At 42.3% G+C, this 16957-nt stretch overlaps 7 protein-coding genes across 7 annotated transcripts; 6 read left to right on the forward strand and 1 right to left on the reverse strand.

The window, feature by feature from the left end:
- The first annotated feature begins 164 nt into the window (after window positions 1–164).
- On the forward strand, window positions 165–6426 carry LOC108610048 (ethanolaminephosphotransferase 1). Its single transcript, XM_018001875.2, has 5 exons — window positions 165–852; window positions 925–993; window positions 1096–1718; window positions 1782–1962; window positions 5208–6426. Exons 1-5 carry the CDS (start codon window positions 778–780, stop codon window positions 5529–5531), a joined length of 1272 nt encoding a protein of 423 aa, XP_017857364.1. The 5' UTR covers window positions 165–777; the 3' UTR covers window positions 5532–6426.
- LOC108610059 (uncharacterized) lies at window positions 1987–3823 on the forward strand. Its single transcript, XM_018001890.2, has one exon. The coding sequence runs from the start codon at window positions 3205–3207 to the stop codon at window positions 3658–3660; it is 456 nt and encodes a 151-aa protein (XP_017857379.1). The 5' UTR covers window positions 1987–3204; the 3' UTR covers window positions 3661–3823.
- LOC149269973 (uncharacterized) lies at window positions 4438–5175 on the forward strand. Its single transcript, XM_089463585.1, has one exon. The coding sequence runs from the start codon at window positions 4581–4583 to the stop codon at window positions 5010–5012; it is 432 nt and encodes a 143-aa protein (XP_089319711.1). The 5' UTR covers window positions 4438–4580; the 3' UTR covers window positions 5013–5175.
- Window positions 6427–6565: 139 nt separating the features above from the next.
- On the forward strand, window positions 6566–9826 carry LOC108610047 (uncharacterized). Its single transcript, XM_018001874.2, has one exon. It carries the CDS (start codon window positions 8220–8222, stop codon window positions 9501–9503), a length of 1284 nt encoding a protein of 427 aa, XP_017857363.1. The 5' UTR covers window positions 6566–8219; the 3' UTR covers window positions 9504–9826.
- Window positions 9827–11370: 1544 nt separating this feature from the next.
- On the forward strand, window positions 11371–12812 carry LOC108610057 (uncharacterized). Its single transcript, XM_018001889.2, has 3 exons — window positions 11371–11647; window positions 11708–11867; window positions 11931–12812. Exons 1-3 carry the CDS (start codon window positions 11371–11373, stop codon window positions 11983–11985), a joined length of 492 nt encoding a protein of 163 aa, XP_017857378.1. The 3' UTR covers window positions 11986–12812.
- Window positions 12551–15850, forward strand: ref(2)P (refractory to sigma P). The gene is made up of 3 exons (XM_018001868.2): window positions 12551–13051; window positions 13854–15404; window positions 15467–15850. The coding sequence occupies exons 1-3, from the start codon at window positions 12874–12876 to the stop codon at window positions 15613–15615; spliced, it is 1878 nt and encodes a 625-aa protein (XP_017857357.1). The 5' UTR covers window positions 12551–12873; the 3' UTR covers window positions 15616–15850.
- On the reverse strand, window positions 15847–16955 carry LOC108610052 (uncharacterized). The gene is made up of 3 exons (XM_018001879.2): window positions 16647–16955; window positions 16312–16534; window positions 15847–16218 (listed from the first exon to the last, which is right to left on the reverse strand). The coding sequence occupies exons 1-3, from the start codon at window positions 16953–16955 to the stop codon at window positions 15920–15922; spliced, it is 831 nt and encodes a 276-aa protein (XP_017857368.1). The 3' UTR covers window positions 15847–15919.
- Window positions 16956–16957: the final 2 nt, after the last annotated feature.

Raw genomic sequence — 16957 nt, forward strand, 5'->3', positions numbered from 1 at the left:
TTACATAAGTAAGCGGCTTATTAAGAATTAGCTTAAGAAAAAATGGCGGTGAAAATTTAAATTTGAATTTATAAATTCCGCCAATAATCGATAAATTAGAGAACGTTCTGTGCTAGACAATAGACAATCGACCTGGTCCTTTATTGAGCTGGCAGCACTGTTGCTGCAGCATTAAGTGCCACTTTTTCATGAGGCAATTAATTGGCCCTCAACACTCGCGAATAGTTCGATGGTGTTAGATTTAAGTAAAAAGTATTTGTTTAATATAAATGTATTATAAATAATAGATATAAATATATATACCATCTCTAAGGTGAATGGGTCAAAGTGTGTGTTGCAAAACAACCCCCTGACCAGCTGAGAGTGTAAGTGTGTGTGTGTGTGTGTCAGTAATTTAGTGTATATAAATGCCTGTGTGTGAGTGCACGCGCGCGCGCCTGTGTGTGTGTGAAGCGTGAAAAAAACAGCCGGCAAAATTGGTTTTTGTTTTCGCATGTGAAATTAATTGACCAGTGGCCGTGCTTCGTTCTGTATGTGTTGTGGTCAGTAAAAGTAACTCTATCGCGCAAAACAGTTAACGATGCGCTGAACATTGACAATTAACGTAAAAGCCACTGCCGCCATTCAGTCAATTGCCACAACAACAATTAGAACAGTGGCGCCGTTGCTGCCGTGTAAACCATATTCATTTATAAGAGAGACACTCTCGCGACTAAAATAGACAACGGAGCACGTGCGTTACGCCTGGAATATACATATACATACACATACAAAAAGATGCAGCGCTTGTGGCGATTGTTGCATTGGCGGTACCTGACACGGGAGCAAATCAATGGCTTTGACAATTACAAGGTATGATGGAGCAGGGGGGATGGCGTCGCACTGGTCCGTTCATAAATCTAATGTATCTTTCTATATATGCAGTACAGCGCCATAGACACGTCGCCGCTCAGCCAATATGTAATGCATCCATTTTGGAATTGGCTGGTCAAGGTGAGTGCAGGCGGCATATTCATAACAACATCAGCAACAACAACAAATGACAAACAAAAAAATCAATAATTTTAATAACTTACGTATTCATTATTCATGCAGTTCTTCCCGCGCTGGTTTGCGCCCAATCTGATGACCTTTCTGGGCTTCCTGTTCAGCGTGATGAATCTGGTGCTGCTCTCCTACTATGATTGGAACTTCGAGGCCAGTTCGGGCGAGGAGGGCACCACACCGATACCCAAGTGGGTGTGGCTGAGCGCAGCAATCAACATATTCCTGGCGTACACGCTGGATGGCATTGATGGCAAGCAGGCGCGTCGCATTGGTCTGTCCGGGCCGCTGGGCGAACTGTTTGATCATGGCCTGGACTCGTATACGGCGATGATCATACCCACATGCCTGTACAGTATCTTTGGACGCAGTCGGGTCTATTCAGTGCGGCCGATGCGAATGTATTACGTTTGTCTAACGGTCTATTTCAATTTCTTCGTGTCGCACTGGGAGAAATACAACACGGGCGTATTGTATCTGCCGTGGGGCTACGATGTCAGCATGTGGGGCAGCACGGCCATGTATTTGTTCACGTGGTGGGCCGGCTTCGAGCGATGGAAATTCGCTCTGCCATTGGGCCCGCTCGGCAGCCTGCCTTTGGGCAATGTTATGGAAGCGGTGCTGCATATCAGCGCCATGGCCAATCTACCTCTAGTAGTTATCAATGTCTACAAGTAAGGGTCTTGCTCTATCACTGGCCAAGCGTTTCAATTAACATTCAATTTTGTCACTTACAGCTCATATATCAAGCGCACCGGCCGGATGCTGTCGGCATGGGAGGCAGTGCGTCCGATGTGGCCATTCGTGACCTACTTTGTGCTGCTGTTGCTCTGGCCATTTTTATCGCCCAATGATATTATGGAAAGGGATCCGCGCGCCATGTTCATGCTAAGTGGCACAATCTTCTCCAACGTCAGCGTAAGTTCCTTATCTTCCCTTATCTCTGCAGACTATTGTGAGAGCGTTACATACTTACATTTGGCCTGAAGGCTTCAAATTATTAAGTTTTGTTTTTTGTTTGTTGTTAAAAATTGCTATTATCATGCTCGAGCCCTCGAACACTTGTTGGGTCATTAGCGAACTAATTGTCTGCCCGCCCAGCCCTCTCCTCTGACCAAGCGTCTAATAACGGGGCAAGTGACTCAGTTTAGATATGGAGTGGCGTGGTTATGTATTCGTCATTTTAAGGGGTTTCTTGGCTAATAACTAATAAAAACAACTCAATATCGCTGATAGCTAAGATAACAGAACAATGAGTGCTTAATAATAACAATAAATATAATAATAAATAATTGTTAGTCTTACGACTATAAACTTGCATATTAGTAGTTCTATATTGAGTGATTAGAATTTAGGCTAGCTATAGCAAACACAGATAGCTTTGATCAATGTTTGGGCTAGACACTTATCGGAAGTGCTATATATCAAAGTTCTTAGAAGTGAAAATGGAAATAATCTAAGTAATTCATGTATGCGGCTGTTAAACTAAACGTGTTATAGTCTTGGAACTTGGAAATAGGACCAATGGTTTACTTATATATCCATCACAACTAGGAACGTGGCAGATCGGGTTTTTTTATATGTTTTTGTTTTGAGAGATTTTGTTTTGAAGCTAATAGTTTTCCCAGTCTGAGAAATAGGAACACCAAATTTTCGAAATAGAGCTGACTTTTGGCTGAGTTCCTCGTCATATAGCCAAATAGATTATATGTTCCATTCTGAAAATATCGATTATAGTTATGGTCATTGATTAGCGATGAAAAATGATTAGATCTTCTTATCTAATCTAAACGGCGTTCAGTATGCACCTCTTTCAAAAAATGTTCACTTACGTTGATACATGCGAAAGTCTTAAATCTTATGTTAACTACGTAACTTCTTTCAATATAAAATTTGATTGGGAAAGACACTCTTTAGAAATCTCTTATGGGTTTCCAGAATATCAACTGTCTAAAGGAGCACAGAATTGTACATATTTTTGTGTTACAATCTTAGAATGATCTCTCTATGCCTATCAATAGATACTGAGAGGACTTCAAAATTACGACACAATCAAAGCAGTCTTTAGATGTCAGTTTCTGTAGTCTAAAATTCTCAGCTTTCATAACAATAATAACACTCAGAAAAAAAAAAAAACATTCGAGAGAGAACTTTATCGACATGCCGCCATTTTGCTGTGGCGGCCGGCGCTGTGCCAAAGACTTGGAGAAGACGAACGCTGAAGGAGACGATGCCACCGAGGAGCAGCAGGCGAAGGCGTCGCCGATAACAGTGACCGAGGCGGAGAAGCCGCTGACCCTCAAGTTCTATGCCCGCCATGATTGGCCCTATTACCGCTGCACCGATGAGGAGATTAAGCGCATGCGCGAAAAGTTTGACAAGAAGGGTCCCGAGATAAATGTACCGGACGCTGATGGCAATTTCAAGAAGTATGAGCCGAAGCACTCGACACCGCAACCAGTGACAGAGAATCAAATATACGGCTGGTATCACAATCGCGCCTTTCCGTACAAGGCCAAGGATCGCGGAGTCTTCGTATTTCCACGCGAAGCGGATCCATTGATAAAGCTGATTCTGGAAACCAATTTGATGGCTAAGCAAAAGTCGCAGACATGAGTAGATATGATTACCTGCATTAAATTATGCCTATGGCTAATATGATGCATATAGACATGTCTATCTGGACAGCATACTGAAGAACATCTCGTTGTTATTGAACTTTCATTATGGGACTACGACAGACAAAAATAAATGAACAAAAATACGCCATTTCTGTCAACTTTCATCTTGTTGTCCATCCGTTCGTCCGACTATAAATATACCGTGGGTTCCGGTTTGCTAATTGGACTCCAACTTTTTCAGAGAACTCCCGCAGTGCGTTAATTATTAAAAGCTATATACCGTATAGGGGAAATAGAAATTAGTTAGAGAGTTGAAATTTCGAATGTAAGCTCAGGTTGATAAGCCGAGAATTGAGTTTGAGTTAGAATACAGCAATTTATTAATTTTAATAAAAAAAAAAAAATTATAATATATAATTATTTTTAGCATTAGGAAAGTATTGGGATTTTCCTAATGATAGCCTTATATTTCTGTCAATGCTTATTTTACTCCATTTATTTTCCCAATTTTTGCAACTACATATAAATACTAAATAGAGAAGTAACATTACTTGACGATATACTCTTCAGTCTAATCCGTAGAAGCGGACTGTATTGTATTGGTGTATCATTCAAGAACAGTTGTACATAAGAAAGAGGTCTATATAATTAGAATGGAATTGATTTGTAAAACAATTCAATTGTAACTCCTAGAGCTATCCAATACACCCTCTTTAGCCGATTTCAATGGGTATGCAAACCTTGACATCCGAGTTATAGTAGTCCGATACGATTTAATGGCGTTCTCAGTCAGTGAACTACTTTCAACAAATACACTACACTACACACATAATTTTGGATTCCAAATTTTGCATTTATTATTCGCTTCGATTGAAGATTTTGATAGGTTTTTTGAGGTGGGCTAAGTGCTAGAAGATGCCAAGACATCGTTATCGTCGTCGGCGTTGCAACCGCGACTTGCACTTCAACATCGACCGGGGGTTACTGAAGACCCAGATATTTGATGCTGAGCGTCCATTGACCACCAAGTTCTATGCGCGACACGATTGCTCGTATTACCACTGCGACGATGAGACGCTTGAGGAGATGCGCCAGAAATACCATAGGAAGCTGCTGCCCGAAATGAATGCGAACGTGAATGGGAATGTGCATGTGGCGGCCAGGCCGTCCAGTCAGTCAGCCAGTCAGCCTGTGCCGCGGCATGTCTCCACGCAGCCAATGACGGAGAATCAAATGTACGGCTGGTATCAGCATCGGGCCTTCGACTTCTTGATAAAGGATCGCGGCGTCTTTGAATTTCCGCGCGAGGGGGATCCAATGATAAGGATGCTTAGGAGTTCGCGCTAAGGGCGCCAGAGAGCTGTTGCTGGATGGTCGGGATGGTCCCTTCCCAATAACAATTTTAGTTGAATTTTCGATTAATTCCACAATTAACATTGTTTGTTCCAATGTGGCTCGCATTGTTGAGCCAAAATAAATCTTAGTGCTACAATGGACTCCACAATTCATAGCCAATGGCTTTTCATTTGATGTACCTTGCAGTGCCGCCTGATTGTGTCGCAGATGTCACAGACGCGGTGCGAGGCCTGGCACTGGCAGACGCCCATGTTCGTGATGTCCTTGCTGATGAGCCTGTGGCTGCCGGTCCTGGAACGGCCGTTGCTCTATCTCCTGCTGATCGTGACCACCTTGACCCACTGGCACTACGGCGCCAGCGTCGTCAATCAGATGTGCGAGCACTTCAATCGGGTTTGCTTCACAGTGCATAAGCGCGTGACGCATCTGGATGTGACACAGCAGCAGCAGCAGAAGACGCTGCAGGAGCAGCCTGAGGAGCAGCCGAGGACAACAGCGAAACAGGATTAGGCTCAACTGGATGTTGGTGAACTGTTTAACGTGATCGAGTTGCATATTTCTGATGGGCATCGATCAGCTTGGAGGCTTTTTTTTCATGACAAATCACGGGAGATTATACAGATATATACAGATATATATATATATATATATATGTATGTATTATAGTTAGCGCTTCTTGAACAACACAAAAATGCTCAGGTAACAGAAAACACGAAGAGTTTGCTTGAGTTGCACTCAATTATCAGTTACTATCGCTATCTGAAGTATTCTTAAATTCAATTGTATTATTCCTTCTAGTATCTATTTATGAGAGAAATCTCATCTCTGGCAAGTTAAATATCAATCCATGACAAGTCTTCGCCAAGTATTCAATTCAGTAATCCCCATCTGCAGTTTAGTTTTCAATCCTATTTTACATCACAGTCATTTTGGGGGACAACACGAAACTACTGAAACGACGCTCGCTTCCTATATCATATAATAATTATTCATGTTCTTACTCGTAAATTGTCTACATCAATCTATATAGGTGTATATGTATATGTGGATCTAATGGCATACCTTACATGTGCTTAATTTATTTTGTATTATTTTTGAAATTGTTTTAGTTCAAATTGTTGAGATTGTGCGAAAGGGCCAATTGAAATTTTAATTCATGCAATTCTTAGCTAAGATATAACCGCCAAGACCTCTAATTATTTAAATGCATACTATGTAATTATTATTTTAAAGCAACACACACACACACGCATATGTAAACTTCAAACTATGAATGCTTAATTATATTATACACGCATATATTTAACTGTAAATGTCGCTTCCCTATCCTCGAAAACTGTGCGAACAGCAAACAACAAAGACAAAAACCACTTAAGAAATAAATTCGTATTTTAAAAAATGAAAATTACAATTGAAGTGCTAAGTGTTTCAGCTGAGTTCTGTGAGTGAGCGCCTAATCTCGATTAGAGATCGGACAGCAAACATTTAGCAACATCCGAAAGCAAATTAGTTTATACGCAAAGAAAAACAACTGAGATAAAACCAGTATGAAAGCTCTAGTCGGGGTGTCCGGCTAGGAGATACCCTAGATACCGTCCAATCCCATCACCTGATCTAGCACAAAGACATTTTGGATCTCTTACAATCAATTAAAAAAAAAAAAAAAAAAAAATAAACAGGAAACCCTAACACTGCCTAGCTCGAACATAAGATATCTGAATAACCTACAATGCCTTTACCACCACCGCCGAATATAATATATAGAATCAATAAATATCAATGTTGTATACAAAATCATCAAGCTAACTGTAAATTTGAAGGACTACATTTCGATAAGGGGCTTAATCGATAACATTTAAAGGATAAAAGTGATCGAGTTTTTAAACAAACTCCAGCTGCCTCTTAACACTCGGAGAGACGAACAGAGCTAATTCATATCGTCCTCGTGATCAATATTATGTATATATTTGTATATACTTTAGGGCGTCTGCCACGCCCACTTCAGCATGTTACATAAATTGAAACTATATAAACAGTATGGTCCGATTTCACAGTTTCACTGGGTTCAGAGCATAATAATTGTATTCGAGGGGCAACAATAGAATCAATTCTTTGAATCGTTAATCTGATAGATAAATAAATTTAACTGGAACGCGACTTCTGCTTCATCTAGTTCTACTGAATTGAATCTATTTAATTGGTTTATTGATGCGTAGAAACTGCACCTAATAGAGTCCCCACGACTGCCAGCAGGTTTGCCCAGCTGTCCAGTTGTCCAGCTGTCAACAATGTATCGATCAGTTTTGAGTACGTGCTCGGGCGATTAGCTGGATATCGAAATGCTTCCTCATTGCCTAATTGGTGTGAAAATCTAATTCACGGATCGCTGTGCGCACTTGGAGAACCCATAACACCCCAACTCCACCCTGCCTCTTCTCCATTTCCAGTGGACAACAAGTAAACATTACGTAGCAGCGCGGGTGGCAGCGAGAGGCAGAGGCGGCGGCGACGACGTCGACGTACGCAAGTCACGCACACGAAATGGGCACGACAACAGCAACAACAACAACAGAAATGAAGATTACATACGAATAAAAAAAACAAACAATGACCATCAGCAGCAACAACAACGTGAACAGAAAACCAGAACGAGAACGAGATGCAAAAGAAAGCAACAAAGCAGCGACGTCGGCAGCGACAGCGGCAGAATATGAAAGTTGCGCATGCGCCGACGCTCATATTCAACAGTGCTGCGATTTTTTCTGCAGCACAGAAAGGTAGACTTAGCTGGAAAGGAAGGCAAAAATTTTTGATGAATGGTGAAATGAACGCATTATTACAGAATTTTTAATGTATATATGCATATATAATATACACAATTGAAATGTAGAAAAAGAGCTTTTCCAGGTTACAAAGCCCTTACCGCAATCGGATTGTATAATAGTCTGATCTGACAAGCTCGTTCTCCAATTGGACTTTTAAAAAGCCAGTTCTGATGAGAAAAAAAGCTAAAGTTCCTAAACTGGCGTCGAAGCTGATGCGAACGTCAGCGCCGTCGTCGACGTCGACGTCGATGTTATAGCTGTTGTTGCTGTCTTTTAATCAGTTGCGAAGCAGAAGCGCGCGAGTTAAGAACGTAGAATTTATTGAGCGCTTGTTAAATCTGTCGTGCTCAAACTCTAAAAGATTGTCTGAGATATGTTTTGGAAGACTTTCACGCAGCTGCCGCTGCTGCTGGTGCTGTTGCTGCTGCTGCAGCTCGGCGCATCAGCGTTTGCTTCAAAGTCGTCCTATTTGCGTGACAGCACAACTGAAATGCCATCCACTAGCAATCAAGGACCGAGCCCGAGCCAGAATCAGAGTCCCAGCCAGAGTCAGAGTCAGAGTCAAAGCCAGACGCCAGCTACTGTAGCGGAGGAGCATTTTCCGGCTGTTGCGCCGCCGCAGGCAGCGGTTGAAGCGGAGACAGGTCTGCTGCAGCCACCGCTGTTGCCCACTGTGGAGGCTGAGGACGGACTGCGTCGTCGCGTAGTCACCTACGATCAGCGGCAGGAGGGCCAGTATAACATACGTGGCGATCTGGAAAACTTCATGATACTGGTGATCCCATCCGCTACCCAGGACAGTTTCACTCTCTTGGACCTGTTGAGCAAGTCCGCCATGCGTGGCGGCACGAAGAGCAACAGCAAGCGTAAGCATGCCTCGGCACTCAAATCCTTCTACCAGCGACAGCAGCTGCAGCAGCAGCAGCAGCAACAGCAGCAGGTACTGCAGCAGATGCCCCAGTCGGGATTGCCAGGTGGTTTGCCCGAGTTTATTGAGGGACGCACGCCGTACCATGTGGACATCTCTGCCACCAATGAGGAGCTACTGCAGCAGCAGCAGCAACAGCATCCGCGTCTGCATCGCCAGCAGGTGGATGTGTTGCCACCTCAGCTGATTCCCATGCCGCAGCTGATCAAGCCGTATCACCTGGAAGCGGAGCCGGAGCTAATACAGGCGTTGCCCCCCGTGCCTGCCAGCAGCAGCAGCAGCAACAATCTACTCGAAGGCTTTAACCAGGCGAACTCCCAGTATTATCGCAATTCTCGCTCGCTGCGCGGCCCAAGCTTCCTGGAGACCAATCGCCTGGCTGGCGACTCCATGGCCAGCTCCAATGCACGCGCCATTAGCGTGCCCCTGTACCGCACCGATGTGGCTCGCAGTCAAGCCCAGCCGGGCACTGCGAGCGTCCTGTATCCGCCCATCGATGTGCCTGCCTACATAATTAACGAGGCACAGCCGCGTAATTGGCAACTGAGCGATGAGCCCACACCGATACAGCCCAAGCATCTGATCGATGGCGAGCCCCTGCTCAGCTTCGAGCTACTGGGCGATGCCCTGGCTGACTCCAAGGCCCTATTGCGCGACGGCCTGGCACGCTGTTCACCGGGACAGCGACGCGACAGCTATGGCGCCTGCCGCCAGGTCGAGGGATACTGAGACTGAAACACTTTCTAGACTGCTCAACGAAAGCGCACATACATATGTATTAGGCTAAGCTTCGCAATAAATGATTAGGCATTCGACTTAAGATTCACACTTTACACACACACATAAAACAAAAATAAATTAGCTTAAATAATAAATTTAAAAAAAAAAGCTTACAAAAATTGCATTTTAAATAATAAAAATTAAATTACATTTTAATTACATTTTAATAATAATTTAAACTTACAGAAATTACATTTCAAATTGAAAAATATTTTGTTATATTTTAACGATTAAAATAAATCGAAGAAAAAATGATAATAATCAAACAAAAAGAGTTTCAAGTAAACAATAATTTAATAATTTAAATAAAATAATAATTTATTAATTTAAATAAACTTACAACAAGATTACATTTCAAATTAAGCGCCCAGCGTTTATGTTTAAGGACAATGTTAAGCTTAACATTTATGTAAAGGCTAAGGCGCATCGAGCTGTTAATTGCCAATGATAACATTAATTCTGTCTGTTGCATAGCAGCAGGAAGTCAGTGTGGGAGAGCATAAAATGCAAATCAAACGGGAGGACAAACCAAATTGAATTAGGTTCTATGCTTAACGGTATTCTTAATTGCCAACGTTAAACTTTCATTGGTGTATTGAAACCGGAAGACGTGAAAAATGAATATAACGGTAATGATGCGATCAAGGATAAGTCAAGTTGAATGTGAAGTTCAGCTGTCAGCAAGGGGCTAGCAAAAACAGAAAGAAACAAAATGAATAGCGATGCATTAACTAAGGCCAGAGCCATCATTTTGCAACGTTGCAATTTTCAATTGAAAACCAGTTTTAAGCACACACACATGCACACACACCTGAAACTAGAAGATAGAAAGTGCAGCTTCTAGTTTCTGATAGCAGCATCTTCCTGTATGAATTGGCAAGAGAGTTGGGTGCATTCTCCGCTGCCTGCTGCCTGCTGCTTAGTGGCTTATTCGATGGGTCAATGAACTCACACACTCTACTCCAAGCAGCTCAAACAAGATGCCGTTACTTACAATAAACAACAAACCACAGCAGTAGTCAAAGTAATTAGAACGTTTTACAATGACTCGCGTTATTTTCCTCAAACAGCTATATGTAGGTTATAATGCTAAGCTAACTGGATGTGCTAAATATTATATATATGTACTTATATATGTATAGACATTCTTTATATAATATATATATCAAATATCAATTAATACTACCCACATAATTGACAATTTTCTTTAGCATATGTAGCTCTTGCCAGTGGCGTAGCGAGGTAGTAGATAATGTTTGGAGGGGGCTGATAGACATTAGACTACTGGGTAATTTGCATTTTCAACTTTAAAAAAAATCCGATTGTGGAAATTGTAAACTTAAATATAAATTATCATACATTATTGAACGAAAATAAAAATCAAACAAAACCAAAAAAAGTGTACAATAATACGATTTCACATTTCTAGATGAATTTGATTAGCCGATTCATTTCAAGCAGATTGTCGACTCCGAGAACTGGGGGATAGAAGTGTCACAGCCCTCAAGTCGAGCACCCCTCTTCCACTCTCTTAGCTACTGGCTCTGGCATTGTTTAGACGCATCGAGCTGCGGTCAATGGCAGCATCTAATCAAGGTTCTCACATTGCCATTACAATGCGGAAGTCTTTTGGCCATTGAACTGAGCATCTGTCTAGCACCCAAGCGGGTTTTTCGTTAGCCATATGCAACTGGGCTACTGGCAACTGGCGACGGGCTAAGGCTCATCTTGTTTGCCTGGCTGCAGCTGTGGCTCATTCATCGCCCGCAGTCGGAGAGCAACGGTCCTGTTTACGCAAAGGAGACGCTCAGCTAAAATGTGCAAGTTTACCAATCGTTTATTTGTCCTGGCCCTGCTGCAATGCGTTGCCTTGGCCCTGGCGAAGCCACTGAAGAGTCGCAGTAGTGCCAGCGATTTAATTGATCTATTGTACAATGATTATGGTGACTATGGCTACCAGGTGGAGGAGGTTCACTACGATCAGAGGCAGAAGGGTACTGAGAACTTAAGATGGCATCTAGATGGGTTTGTTTTCGGCTTACCAGGTCGCGAGGACTACTCCTGGATGGAACAGCTCTTTGAGACATATTCAAGTGAGCAACGCTGATCGCAAACAAAAACAAATATAAAATATACAAATATTTATATTTTAGACAGTCCACTGGCAGCCATACGGGAGCCAGTCGATATATATCCAACAGAGTCTATAAGTAATAAAACAGATCAGACAACTCAAGTGGTAAATATATCAACGCCGAAGAAGGAAATCGAAAGCCGACACAGCCCCAATTCTAAACCGTCTAGTGCACCTCGGTTTGTAACTCTTACGGAAAGCCAACTACATCATTTATTTATTTATTTTTTATTTTTATACAGCACAAAATCGGAAATGGTGCAGCTTTTAAAATTGTTTCGACGTCCGCAAGCTTAGATCGCTTTAATATAAGACATAAAATCGAATTTTTAAGCTATGGAAAATAAATAATATCATTGAAAACGAACAAATGTGAATTTAAATTGAATTTGGTTAAAAATTAAATGTTGAATAATATCCGTTATATGATTATATAAATCAAAAAACCTAATCCTTGTGTTAGCGAGTATTACAGAAAAGTTTTATACGACTAACAGGAAGCAAGAACAGTATAAACTCGCCTTTAATACTGCTTGATATAGTCATCAAAGTTGTTAGACAACATCGACAAATATGTGAATAAAAAATTATTGAAAATTTTAAAAATTAATTCGGAGATGCGAATTGAAGGGAATGCAGCTCTCAGTTAAATATCACATATGATATGAGAATTTATTTTGCCGAAACATACTCTCTGTTTCAACATAATGTAACCGAAATTTGAAAATTGCGCCATTTAATCACATCATGTGAATATCAGGGCTGATACGATAAATTTATCGTTTACAAATTCAAAAAATTAACCAACACTGTTAGTAGTACGATACAAAATCACGAATTTCGATTAATAGTCGGTCAACTTAAGACCAGCTTGGCACTACTCTTCGTTTTGGCGAATCATTTCATAAACAAATAGGTGTCCGTGGAGTGATTTGCAGTATTTTCGTTCGTTCTACATCGAATATTCAAGAACCGTCGTGTCTAACTGCACGACGAACAAGACCCAGTATAAAAGCCGAAGTGCAGCCATTGCGGCTGTATACATAGTGAACAACTGCGACGCAATAGACGACATCGAAGCAAATTGTAAAACAAATAATCAGCAAATACATTCTTTTGCTGTCTACTTTGTCGAATAAAAATAAAATAAAAATACCTGAAAGAAAAAAGTAAAACTACTTGAATATGTCGGAGAAATTGCTGAAAATCACTTACCACAATGCACCAGCTGGCACAGGCAAGAAGTTGAATGCATATCTGCGAATGCCATCAAACAACTTTAGCATTCTACGTCGCGAAATCGACATGTACCTGTTCCAGGAGCGACAGCTTGCCAAATGCGAGATAAGGACATATTGGATTGGTAAATATACACATACATATACGTAGATATGATATAATAGACGAATCAACATGCGATATCAATTGTATGCACTTAAATGTGTGTGTGTGCGTGTGTGGTATGTAATCGGATGCTTGCAAGCTTGTGTGCGTGCGCATCTGTGTCAAGAGATGTATATTTGTGTTTATGTATGTATGTAAACAGTTTTGGGTGTGTGAGTGCATTTCGCAAGCATTTGTTCGGTAAATGGAAAAAGGCTAAAGTGCATTTGCCAACTCCTCGGCAAATTTCATAGGTATTCACTAAATATACAAAGTATACGAGTACATACAGATATGTATATGTATTTGCATATATACAAGTATGCGTATATAGATGACTCTGTCAGCCCTATGTGTGATTCACAAAGCAATGTATGTATATCATTATCAATAGAATTGATAGCAAAACAAAATGGCAGAACTTAATCCAGTCAAATCAAATGATTCACGATATTTATATATACAAACATTTTTTTGTTTTAATCAAAAGATTATAGACCGTGTAATACTTGAATTTTGTTTACAAATTACAAACCAAACAGCGATACTTGATTTAAGTTTTTCTGACTGGCCGATACACAAGGGAGAAATGTAGATTTGGGGTACAAGTAAACGGCATTGGTTCTTGATATCACGAAATAGTTAAATCTGTCATGAAATTAGCACATTCGCTTAGTCATTGACTTATTATACAGACCCTATTTTAATTTGAGCACGCAATTCTCAGAGTTTTTAAATTACGCAATCTTAGGTAAACTAAAGTAAATTTATATTTCTTGCAGATTCCGATGGTGATGAAATAGAAGTCTTCAATCAAAATGATTATGAAATATTCTTGGCCAAATGCAAGGAGAATATGCATTTGCAAATTGCAGCTGTTGACGATGGTAAGGCTGACGCCAAGCAGGCATCAGCTGCTAAGCAAGCTGAGGATGATCCCAGCAATTTCGTCATCCATGATGGAGTCGAGTGCGATGCATGCGGCGCTCTACCATTGGTCGGCTTTCGGTACAAGTGCATACAGTGCCCCAACTTTGATCTGTGCCAGGCCTGCGAGTCGGCTCACAAGCATGCCGATCACTTGATGGTCCGCATGCCCACCAACAGTGGACCGAGTGTGGTTGAGGCCTGGCTAAGTGGTCCGAGTGCCACCTCGCATCATCATCGTCGTTCGAGCCGTCGCACTCGCGATCAGTGCCCATTCGCAGGGGCAACTGCAACTGCTACGACAACTGCTACTTCAGCACAGGCTACCCCAGCTGGTGCAGCTCCGTGCTGGACTCGTCGCGAAAGACGCCATGGTCGCCGGAATGGCAACGTATTCTCTCAATTCGTAGACATGATGATGCATTTGCCGGAGAGCAATGCAACGCCCACTGCGGCTGCCGCAACTCAGGAGGCACAAGAGCCGGAGCCAAAAGAGAAGCCAACTGTAGTGAATAATGACAAATCTGAAGGAACCCAGAAAACCGAGAAAGTAGGGGAGTCGACTGACGTCCCAGTAAAGCAAAAGCAAGCAGCTTCAACTGAAGCAAATGCTGAAGCAAATGCACAAGAGCCGGTGGCTGCTCCTCGCAGCCCCAAGGAGCAAGCCCAGACACAGGCAACTGCCACGCCTACTCCGAATAGCACACCAACAACCCCAGTAATCAGTCTGGAGAATTTGGCACAGGTTGTCAATCCCGAGTATATGCGTGCCGGTATTGAAATCTTGAACAACTTTAGCGAAATGTTTGCTAAAATAATTGATCCCAGTGCAGCAGCCGATTTTGGCTGTGCCGAGACCTCCATGGCTTCAAATGGCTCAACGGCCTCTGAGAAATCTGAGGCTAGCAATGGAGTACAGGCGTCTGCTCCAACTGCTGATGCAGCTACAGCTACAACTGCAACTACAACTACAACAACTACAACTGCCACTGAAACTGAAACTGTTGGCGAGCCAGTGGCACAGACGACTAATACCCTGGTGGAGGAACGACGCCGATCGGAGAGCTTGGATCAGGATTGGCAAATGATTGATAACACGGCCTCGCCCATGGCCAATGTCTCTAGCTCGGATGCATTGATCAACTTGAGCAACACAAACGCGACCACAACTGATTCACCGGTGACCCCAGCCCGTGATTTCGCGCAATTGGGTGAGATGTTGCGTCAGCACGTGAACGAGGAACAGCAGCGGGAACTGGCAACAGCTCACACCCAAACCTCCCAGGTGAGCACGGTCAGCACATCGACTTCAACCACAGCTGTGGCCACCAACAGCACCTCGACATCGACAGCGGGCAATCCTCCAGCCCCTGAGCAGAAGCGCCAAGTGCCCATCTATCATACTGGTTAGTAGAAATTTATACTCGATGTGCATCAATTTTATTCAAAATTGTCATCCATTTCACAGATGAACGCATCAATAACGCAGTGCACGCGATGATGGCCATGGGCTTCAGCAATGAGGGAGCCTGGTTGACGCAGCTGTTGGACTCAGTGAAGGGCAACATACCGGCTGCATTGGACATTATGAATGCATCGCAAAGTGGTCGCAATTGATTCATTTTGTCGCATATTTATAAGTTCATTCATTTTATCTTCGACAATTAATATTAGCTTCAGGCATATTATGTCAATTTATGTTATCTTTGGTGAAGTGTTTTCATTCGTTTTACGAAACGAATGATAATCAAGTATATAATCTATGTGTAAATGTATATGTTGCAAATAATCAAAATATTGTTATCCCATGGTATCGTGTATCAAAATAACAAATAAAAGCTATATAAATCTATGTATATACTGAAAAGTATTTAATCAAATTAAAGTAATGGAAATGAACAACATTTAACTTCCCGTTAAGCTAATGCCACACTTCTCTCATTATTAAGCTAACAATTTCTCGCGCAAATCTCCTAAATTCATAGTTCATTGTTGTGATCAGTGCAATAAATGTAAACAGCTTGAGCAGCCGGACATGGTGAGCTTTCCATTGGCGGCGAGCGAAGCCAGTGTTGTAGCTGAACATCTGTGAAGTCATCAGTGTTGCAAAACTGCCGAGAGCGCAAAAGCGATGAACGAGCTGTAGAGATTTGTTTGTGTAGAAATATAACGGCAGGCCGCTGAGAATGCAGCACAGCAGCAGAGCGCACCCGACAATGCCTATGGAGAGTGAGCGAAATAGAACGAGAGAGAGAGAGAGAGGGCATATGTAAATAGGCTGCTTGCATTTTAAGCGAGTGCCTTTGCACTTACCAGAGAATCCGTGATTACTGCGGAAGTGCCTAACCGTAGCATTTGGATCTTCGCGCTTGCGCTCTCGCTTCTGCAAGGTTTTGATGCCAACGCCGCCAACGCCGATGCCAAAGGCGAGTAGGCCAAGAGCACTGTGCAATAGATCCACATTAGATATGCCCAGCCAGAGCACCAAAATTCCACTGTGACGCACAAGCAGAGCTTCGCCCAGAAAGAAAACAAACTGACGGAACAAACGAAATGTAAATATTCGAGAGCTACAATATGTAAATATATAGATGCATACATACATATGTACGTATGTACAGACATACATATACATTGTATGTACTTACAGCCACTGTACAGTAGAAGGCATGCCCCGCTGTGTGCACCATCTTGAGGGAGACGCATTTGTGTACTATGACAGCTGTGACGCCCGCCAGCAAGAGGTGCGAGATCAAGGCACAGAAGCCAAAGTAAAACACGGCCGAGGATATATCGAAGCTCAAGGATTGGGATTGCGTGCCCTCCAGAAGCTTTCCATTCGTTACATTGTCATCGGCATGTTCCTTCAATGTCCTGACATAGGCCCACAGATCTGGATTCTCGCAAACATCACGCAGTCCCGTCGCACTGCAGCCTGCCATAACTTGGGCTGCCATAA

This window comes from Drosophila arizonae, chromosome 3, assembly GCF_054131065.1.
Source record: "Drosophila arizonae isolate 15081-1271.41 chromosome 3, UAZ_ARI_1.0, whole genome shotgun sequence".
Taxonomy (NCBI): domain Eukaryota; kingdom Metazoa; phylum Arthropoda; class Insecta; order Diptera; family Drosophilidae; genus Drosophila; species Drosophila arizonae.

Bases quoted from the DNA above. Each gene is read 5' to 3' on its own strand.
- LOC108610048 (XM_018001875.2), top strand. From the start codon at position 778: ATGCAGCGCTTGTGGCGATTGTTGCATTGGCGGTACCTGACACGGGAG. The intron at 853-924 runs GTATGATGGAGC...CTATATATGCAG, and splicing joins ATGGCTTTGACAATTACAAG to TACAGCGCCATAGACACGTC. The intron at 1,719-1,781 runs GTAAGGGTCTTG...TGTCACTTACAG, and splicing joins GTAGTTATCAATGTCTACAA to CTCATATATCAAGCGCACCG.
- LOC108610059 (XM_018001890.2), top strand. From the start codon at position 3,205: ATGCCGCCATTTTGCTGTGGCGGCCGGCGCTGTGCCAAAGACTTGGAG.
- LOC149269973 (XM_089463585.1), top strand. From the start codon at position 4,581: ATGCCAAGACATCGTTATCGTCGTCGGCGTTGCAACCGCGACTTGCAC.
- LOC108610047 (XM_018001874.2), top strand. From the start codon at position 8,220: ATGTTTTGGAAGACTTTCACGCAGCTGCCGCTGCTGCTGGTGCTGTTG.
- LOC108610057 (XM_018001889.2), top strand. From the start codon at position 11,371: ATGTGCAAGTTTACCAATCGTTTATTTGTCCTGGCCCTGCTGCAATGC. The intron at 11,648-11,707 runs GTGAGCAACGCT...TTTATATTTTAG, and splicing joins GCTCTTTGAGACATATTCAA to ACAGTCCACTGGCAGCCATA. The intron at 11,868-11,930 runs GTTTGTAACTCT...ATTTTTATACAG, and splicing joins AAACCGTCTAGTGCACCTCG to CACAAAATCGGAAATGGTGC.
- LOC108610052 (XM_018001879.2), bottom strand. From the start codon at position 16,955: ATGGCAGCCCAAGTTATGGCAGGCTGCAGTGCGACGGGACTGCGTGAT. The intron at 16,535-16,646 runs GTAAGTACATAC...TTGTTCCGTCAG, and splicing joins CCTTCTACTGTACAGTGGCT to TTTGTTTTCTTTCTGGGCGA. The intron at 16,219-16,311 runs GTAAGTGCAAAG...CACTCTCCATAG, and splicing joins CAGTAATCACGGATTCTCTG to GCATTGTCGGGTGCGCTCTG.